This window comes from Sinocyclocheilus anshuiensis, unplaced genomic scaffold, assembly GCF_001515605.1.
Source record: "Sinocyclocheilus anshuiensis isolate Anshui unplaced genomic scaffold, SAMN03320099.WGS_v1.1 scaffold469, whole genome shotgun sequence".
Classification (NCBI taxonomy): Eukaryota; Metazoa; Chordata; class Actinopteri; order Cypriniformes; family Cyprinidae; genus Sinocyclocheilus; species Sinocyclocheilus anshuiensis.
The window spans coordinates 641216-650477 of NW_015537995.1; the positions used below are offsets into that span (position 1 = coordinate 641216).

The 9262-nt window shown below is 36.3% G+C and overlaps 1 protein-coding gene across 1 annotated transcript in view; it reads right to left on the reverse strand.

The window, feature by feature from the left end:
• LOC107675569 (microtubule-associated serine/threonine-protein kinase 1-like) overlaps window positions 1-9262 on the reverse strand; it is a 64653-nt gene that overhangs the window by 48752 nt on the left and 6639 nt on the right. The window contains 1 exon segment of the mRNA XM_016469981.1: window positions 5455-5486. Within this exon segment, the coding sequence (XP_016325467.1) occupies window positions 5455-5486 (32 nt within the window).

Here is a 9262-nt window from a genome sequence, read left to right on the forward strand (position 1 = left end):
GAGAGAGAGAGAGAGAGAGAGAGAGAGAGAGAGAGAGAGCGCGAGCGAGCGAGGGAGGGAGGACTGTTGGCATGTGTGTGTGGCCATTAAAAGCCTATAAGAGCTCAGAGCTCAGGGCTCAGGACTGTGTCGCTGGTAATGGAAATCTGAATGACACATGGGAGGGATAAAAAGAAAGAGAGGAAAGGATTATGTTGATCTTGTTCATAAAATATAGCACGGGTTATTTGGACCCTTAAACATGGACGCTCAGATCGGATTGGTCCATTTCATTGTTGCACAAGATATTTGTAGCCTTTTAATGATATCTTAATATGTATGTATCTGAACTGAAATGTCTTAAATAATAATACATAGATAATAATGATATTATTACAATTAAAAGAAATGTTTTCTGTTTGAATATATTTTAAAATGTAATTTATTCCTGTGATGCAAAGCTGAATTTTCAGCAGCATTACTCCAGTCTTCAGTGTTCTAATATGCTGATTTGCTGCTCTGGTGTTATTATTATTATCTTAATATTTATGTATCAGCACCGAAATGTCTTAAACAATTTTTTTTTTCCAGAAAACCGTCATTTTGACCAAATATAGTAAAATCAAGTGAATATAGTAGAAATCAGATTAAACATAAGGACGTTTTGTTTTGCACACCATTTAGAACAGAGAAAAAATATATTTTAAAAAAGTATGAATACATAATTTTTTTAATAAATAATATATTTAAAATAACATTAAAAATAAGTATAATAAGAAATAATAATGTATAAAGGAAATCTTTATTTAGATTTTGCTTTAATCATTTTCATATAAGAAAAAATCCACAAAAAGATAAAGATGTGAACATATTTGAAAAATAATGCAAAAAGAATCACTAAAAGGAGTTTTAATTAAACTCGCTGAGACAGTCTAAATTGTCTTAATTGTCTAATAATTGTCTAGTAAAAAAGTAATATTAATAATGATGATGATTATTTTTTCCCCCTTCAGAATAAGCATTTTGAACAAATGTGATATTCTTACAAGAATACAGCAAAAATCAATTTAAACATTATCAAGGCATCTTCTACACAATTTCAAATACAAAGAAAAAAAATATATTAATAAATATATTTATACATGCATTTATTATATTAAAGATATATAAACAAAGAAGGAAAATGTAATGGTCATTGTAATGGTCATTAGTATTATAGTATATAATAATTAACAGGAATCTGTATTTATATTTTTCATTAAATATTTGAACAAGAAAAATTCCACAAAAAGATAAAGATGTGTGGACATTTTTGAAAGGACATGCACAATTAATCAGTGTGAATTGATTCATGCAGATGAAATGAACTTTCCAGTTCTAATGTAATCTTCACTACCTAAGTTTATATCAGACGGGTCAAAAGAAGAGAGAAGCACATTATATTATTGGCTTCATATGCAGAGATCACACCACAGGGTTTAGGGGCGCTTATACTTGGATGCTTGCATCCGATTGGTCGATTACATTGTGATGTGGCTACAGAGCCCCACCCATCTCTCTCTGTATGCCAGGCTATATAAGAACTGACATCATCTCTGTGCCCTAGATAGCTCACCACAATAAACCTAGTCTGAACCTTCGAATCGCGTCATATCTGAGTTGGGAGGGTCTGTTGGGACTGGGAGGGCCGCCATCTCCCAAAGCACACTCACTCAGCTGCACACAGGCCCAGACACACATTAAAAGCTGCTCATTTCAATAATAAATGATCTGGATGGTGGAAAGAGAGATGAAATATAGATGAGAGAGAGAGAGATGCAGATGAGCTTTTAGGAGTTACCGGGTCAAATTCATAGAAGGGAAAATATGACCTGGAATAATAGATGGAGGGAGGACATGTGTGACCTGTCCAGTCTCATGGAAACGTCACACTAGGACTGGACAATACAGCTTAAAAATGTAAAATATTTTTTCCAGCCTTATATGGGATATATAAAGATGAAATGTAATAAATCATATTAAAATAAGATTTAGATAGATAGATAGATAGATCAAGGTATGTTTTAATAAACATTTTACTTTTTTTCTACAGTCTATGTCTATATACAGTATATATATAACTGATTACATGTAATCAGATTCCAAAAATTAAGTAGGCCTACTTGTAATCATATTATAATACATTTTAATATACTCATAATCAGACCACAGTTACTTTTTTATTGATTACATGATTACACCTTATTCACACAATAAAATAAGATCAAATAACTTATAATTTATTCATAATACATGCACTTTATGTTGTTAATAACAAATGTTATGTATTTTCTTTCTCTTTGTATTTCTGTCAGTATGGTACAAGATTATCCTATCAATGTGACAAACGAGTTAGGTCAATAGTAATCTAAAAGTAATCAAAAAGTAGTCTGATTATATTACCTAAAATATGTAATGTAACGGATTACATTACTAACTACAATTTTTGTCATGTAATTTGGAATCAGTAACAGACTGCAATTTGTAAGTAATCTATCCCGCTCTATGTTTGTATATTTATATATTTAATAATTAAATTAAAAGTCAATAATAAAACGGCAATTTTATTAAAAACATCCAAAGATAAAAAAGACAACTAAAAACATTGGTAAAATGGTTGTGTAGGTTTGTGGATGTAAGACGTTCTGAAAGTCATGGCGGTCCTGACAGCGGTGAGACCGTATCCTGATTATAGCTGGCACGGTTCAGCAGTCCTGGAAATATCATATTGATTGTCTGCTGATTAATCTACTGTATCAGCCCAATCAAACAACGTGACCCGCACTGAGCACAAAAGACCCATCCGTTATTAGCTGCCATAAGCTGCCTACAAAAACCCTTCCACATTTGCTTGTCTCTTCACAAACCTCCTAAGAGAGCTCTATTCATACACATATTTGAGCACCTGTATTGTGTGTGTCAGTCGGTGGAGAGGCTCTTTATAGCAGGTATGTCAATGCTAATGGTGGTGGCACTGTCCACAATAGAGCCCATTACAAACAACAGCCATTCGGATCTGATCAGCATACAAAAAGCCAAAACTCTCACAGGCGCTAACAAAACCCACACACTCACACACTCTTTGACACTAAATGTGTGAAATGGAGGTGTTGTGGTGTTATATATAGGCAATAAACAGGCAGAAGATCATAAGTGTTCAGTATGGACAGGCATAGAGATGCACAGGAAACTCATCCAGGGAGTCTCTCACGCCAGAGAAGGGTTCAGCACCAAGGCCAGCGCTTCATTCATTATCTGTACAGCTCAAACTCTACAGTACTGTCTCTCAACTGATTTGGCTTCAGAACAGGATTTCACATTGGACAGCAACACAGTGCTAAAATGGCATATTTTTCAAAAGTTAACAAAACTGTCCTTCAGATAAATTTCTGCATTCCTGCATCGCTGCATCACTGCACAAGTGTATCACTGCGTCCCTGCATCACTGCACTACTGTATCACTGTTTTCTTGCATCATTGCATTAGTGTATCACTGCGTTCCTGCATCACTGCACTACTGTATCGCTGCTTTCTTGCATCACTGCATTAGTTTATCACTGCGTCCCTGCATCACTGCACTACTGTATCGCTGCTTTCTTGCATCACTGCATTAGTTTATCACTGCGTCCCTGCATCACTGCACTACTGTATCGCTGCTTTCTTGCATCATTGCATTAGTGTATCACTGTGTCCCTGCATCACTGCACAAGTGTATCAGTGTGTCCCTGCATCACTGCACTACTGTACAGTATCACTGCTTTCTTGCATCACTGCATTAGTGTATCACTGTGTCCCTGCATCACTGCACAAGTGTATCAGTGTGTCCCTGCATCACTGCACTACTGTACAGTATCACTGCTTTCTTGCATCACTGCATTAGTGTATCACTGCGTCCCTGCACTACTGTATCGCTGCTTTTTTGCATCATTGCATTAGTGTATCACTGCGTCCCTGCATCACTGCATTAGTGTATCACTGCGTTCCTGCATCACTGCACTACTGTTTCGCTGCTTCCTTGCATCACTGCATTAGTGTATCACTGTGTCCCTGCATCACTGCATTAGTGTATCACTGCGTCCCTGCATCACTGCATTAGTGTATCACTGCATTCCTGCATCACTGCACTACTGTATCGCTGCTTTCTTGCATCACTGCATTAGTGTATCACTGCGTTCCTGCATCACTGCACTACTGTTTCGATGCTTTCTTGCATCACTGCATTAGTGTATCACTGCATCCCTGCATCACTGCATTAGTGTATCACTGCGTCCCTGCATCACTGCACTACTGTATCGCTGCTTCCTTGCATCATTGCATTAGTGTATCACTGCGTTCCTGCATCACTGCACTACTGTTTCGCTGCTTTCTTGAATCAACTGCATTAGTGTATCACTGCGTTCCTGCATCACTGCACTACTGTTTCGATGCTTTCTTGCATCACTGCATTAGTGTATCACTGCGTCCCTGCATCACTGCATTAGTGTATCACTGTGTCCCTGCATTAGTGTATCGCTGCGCCCCTGCATCGCTGCACTAGAGTATCACTGCATCATTGCACTTGTGTATCTCTGTATCCCTGCATTGCTGCACTAGTGTATTGCTATATCTCTGCATCACTGCACTGGCGTAAGTTGTATCCCTGCATTGCTGCACTATTGTATTGCTAGATTCCTGCACTGATGTATCACTGCATTTCTGCATTGCTGCACTAAAGTAATACTGCATTCTTGCATTACTGCACTAGTGTTTTGTTACTTTCCTGCACTAAAGTATTATTGTGTTCCTGCATTGCTGCACTAAAGTATTACTGTGACCTTGCATTACTGCACTAGTGTACAGCTGCATTCCTGCATTGCTGCACTTACAGTAAGTATTACTGCGATCCTGCATTACTGCAGCAATGTATCACTGCATTCCTGCATTGTTGCAATGATGTATCGTTGTGCTCCTGCATTGCTGAACTAAAGTATTCCTGCATTACTGCACCACATACTGTTGCACTGTAGCATCACTGCACTGAAGTATTACTGCATTCCTGCATTACAGTATAACTTCCTGCACTCTTGAACTACTGAATTACTTTACATCTACAATATTGCCCTACTTCACCATAGCAGCAACGTATTACTGTGACCCTGCATCTCTTGTGATGCTGCCAAAAATGTTTTAATTCTCCATTTACATATCACCTTCAGTGTTGCAAGACCAGTCTCAGATTTCCAACTTTAGCCCCTCATCAAGTCATTTCAATGTTGACAGGCATAGTGAAATATGGACACAAAGTCTGAGGTTGTTTGTTTCAGATTGAGTTTGGGAAAAGTGTTTTTATTCAGTACCACATTAAACTAGGTCTCAAAAAAAAAAAAAAGTCCACAGACAACATTTGGACAAACAAATGCAGAATTAAATCAGGTAAAGTGGATTTGCTACACTCACCCACTGCTCTTCCTGGGCAAGGGAAGATCCTTCTGGAAAAGAGAGATAGAAATGATAGACTGAGTGATTATATTACAGTGTGTAAAATGATACCATCAATAACTGCTCAATACCAGTTTGCTTCAGGACATAAATATCTTGATGAAACCAAACTGGAATAATCTTATGCCAGCTGACATTCATATGACCCAAAATGCTCTTCAGATCTCTGAGAGGGAGGACAGCACTTAGGGGAGAACAATCCCCAAATCATTAAACTGGCCAATTACACAAACAAGGTCACTGGAGAGAGCGAGCGTGCATGTTAGATAGCAGGAAAGAGGCCATGCTGGTACATGTGATGGTACACTAAGGGCTTCAGTCGGGAGGAAATGACTTCACCCACTGTGACTCACTTTGATGACATCGTGTGTGACAAGGACTTCCCTGCCAGCATGACTGGCGCCACTGAGCAACTAATGGAGGATTAAGTGGACAAATAGTCTGTGGCCGCTGTGTGTGTGTGTGTGTGTGTATGCTGTGTTCTACACTTCATAGACACTTTAATTTTGAATTTATAACCATAATGGTAAAAAAAGACCAATAGGATATGAGCCTTTGAGTCCCATAAGACTCTAATAATACTTATACTGTAAGTATTATAGCTCTGCCAATGTAAACATATAAAAGCAGTAACAAACAAGCATGATAAAAAAAAACAATAGCTGTGTTGTTATTGTTAACTAAAACTAAAAGTGTCCTCATTAATTGAAATAAGGTTGAAATTAAATTAAAATATAAATATTAGATGAAAAACTAGACAGACAGATAGACAGATAGACAGATAGATAGATAGAGTAAATAGGTGGAAGAACAAATAAGAGGAAATAGAAAGATGAATAGAAAGGATGCAGCAGCTGACAAATGAGGCCAATGAGACAATGAGGGGGAAGCAGGTCAATTCATTACATAAGAAAAAAGACTGAACCCTTCAAAGGCCTCTGTGGATGGATGTCTCGCTTATTCAAACCAGCCTCTATTTTCATTTTAACAAGATTTTACATCTTCTGAGAGAAATGTGAGAGATGGCAGTGCAAAATTTGCTAGGGAGTTTAGGGTGGTTGCCACAGCATTGCTATGCAGTTGCTATAGTGTTCTAGGTGGTTGCTAGGTGGTTTCTTACTGTCCCAAGTTCAAAGAGCTCACCTCTAAGTTTGATATTGTTGCCTCTTGACATTTCTTTAGGTCCATCCTAGACTACATGACTTTTTGCCTGCTGCACAGGTGAAAAGTAAATTCTCTTGCCTATAAAAATAATAGCTCATCTCTCCTCTATACAGGCATCTAATGATCACACCATTATATTACACACTGTATGATTTTCTTTATTTTTCCCACCAGATGGTACCCATCAGCCTTCCATTGAATTTTTTAAATACCTTTGCACTGTATTTATTACAATTTGTTTATGATTTTCTTTTCTGCAATTTGTATTATTTTATATAAGAAAAAAGTGGATAATTTAGAGGTTGTCTATTACAATGAGAGGCATTTAGAGATGTTGTCTAGCACCATGAAAACCCTTCAAAATACTACAGCTGAGGATCACAAGTGAGGAATGGCAGAGGGTTAATAATCAGAGTTAGAGTTTCTCTGAAACACCTGACCGTGCACATGACCTAAAAATAATGAAAACCACCCCAAACTGGGCTCTGATTTCCATTTCAAGACTTTATCTCTTAGACAAAATCTTAAAGTTGTGCCATTCTCTTCACATCTTTCTGCTCCTCTCTGCAGGGAGTGAGAGAACAGGAAAAAGAAGCTGCAGCCGCACTTACATTTTCATGTAGTTCCGTTCTCCTCTTTGAACTCTATTCTAGGAACAGTGAGAGAAAAAAGCGAAGAGATTCTCTGCTGTGCTGATCCTGCAATATCTTAATTATGCATTCATTAGAACACCATTTTCTGCACCTTGTTTGGATGTTTAGGTCAAAGGTCAGGGTTGAAAAGGGATCTTCGCTAAGGCTGTCTTCTCCCACTGTTTCAGTATCTTTATCAAAGGCTGAAATGACATTTGATATTTTAACTCAATCTCGGTAACTACCCACATTTAAACTACACACCAATCCCATGGCTTTCAACCAGTAATCTTCTAGTTATCCGCTGCAGTACTGAATAGCTATTCAGCTATCAGTGATTTGAAATGACCTAGCATAACTGCAACAGATGCTAACACTAACAACTAACACAAACTCTGATATAAAAAAAACAATCAATTTTATGATGTGATAACATCCAATACTGCTGTACGTGCATACTTGAGTCAAATAAGTATGCATATTGGGATGCAACCACCTTCTTTTATGCCCAATGGAGTGGATACAAACTGAATCAATATAAGACGCAGAAAGTAACATATCCATTGCATGCACTTGACATAATGGCAAAAGGCAATATTGACAAACACCGGGCTCATTAAGTCTGTGAACTTCCAGACCGGTGATGAATAACATCCAGCCTACAGCTGAGACTAATGAAACAGACTGGGCTCCGCGCCCAGAGAAGAGAAAGCCCTATCGTTCCAACTGGAGATCAAACGAGGGACGGAAAAGAGGAATGAGGGTAATAACAGAGTCGCCACACTGCCAGACTAGGCTACACCAGAGAGTATTTACTAAATCACTTTTTCAAACTTTAAGCAGCCAGAATATAATACAAAAATATACATCACATACCTACATATAAAGATGAGACACTTTCTGATAATTCTTTTATGCTTTGTTTTTAAAATAAGATCCAAATAGCTACATAAATGGCATCCCTTAAGTCACCTCAATGCTGTTGTTTAGTAATGGAAGAATATAAATGTAACAATACATAATTACATGACTCATGATTCATTTGAGTGAATCAATTCACACTGTCAATTAATCAATTCAAAACTCTAACCAAACAATTAATTTGAGTCGAGACTTTTGTGTTTTAGTAAAAATACACTACTGGTCATAATCTACTGTTTATTACCATTCCTTACAATCATTGTTTGTTTACACAAAAATATTAAGCAGCACAACTGTTTTCAACATTGATAATAATAACAAATGTTTCTTGAGCAGCAAATCAGCATATTAGAATGATTTCTGAAGGATCATGTGACACTGAAGACTGAAGTAATGATGCTGAAAAATTTAAAATGAATTAAAACAGAAAAATGTCATTTTAAATTTTCACAAATTACTATTTTTACTATATTTATGATCATAAAAAGGCATTTGTGAGCATAAGACTTTTGAAGAGTAGTGTAAATCTAGGAATTGCTGTTTTTTTTACATCAGTGCATATAAAAGAAATGAATACAATAAAAATTAGTGCTGTCAAACGATTAATCGCGATTAATCGCATCACAGTATATATATTTACATGTTTATACATTTATATATTCATATTCTTATATTATATTATATATAAATATAATAAATATATTAACATAACATATTTTTCTTAAATATATACATGCATGTGTTTGTATTTATATATACATAATAAATATACACATATATATTATGTAAGGAAAACTTTTATTTTGGATGCGATTAATCGCGATTAATCGTTTGACAGCACTATTAAAAATATACTTTTCATTTAGTGACAAAACAATGTGGAAAACATGCATTTATTACTTTTTAACTAGATTTTACTATATTATATTTGAAGAGTTCATTTGCAAAAACAGATAACTCAGTTTTTAACAATTATCAAAAATCATGTTTTTTCATTGTGCATTCCAATTAATCTCAATCAAACTGCAGTTGGGTTATTTTGATTAGGT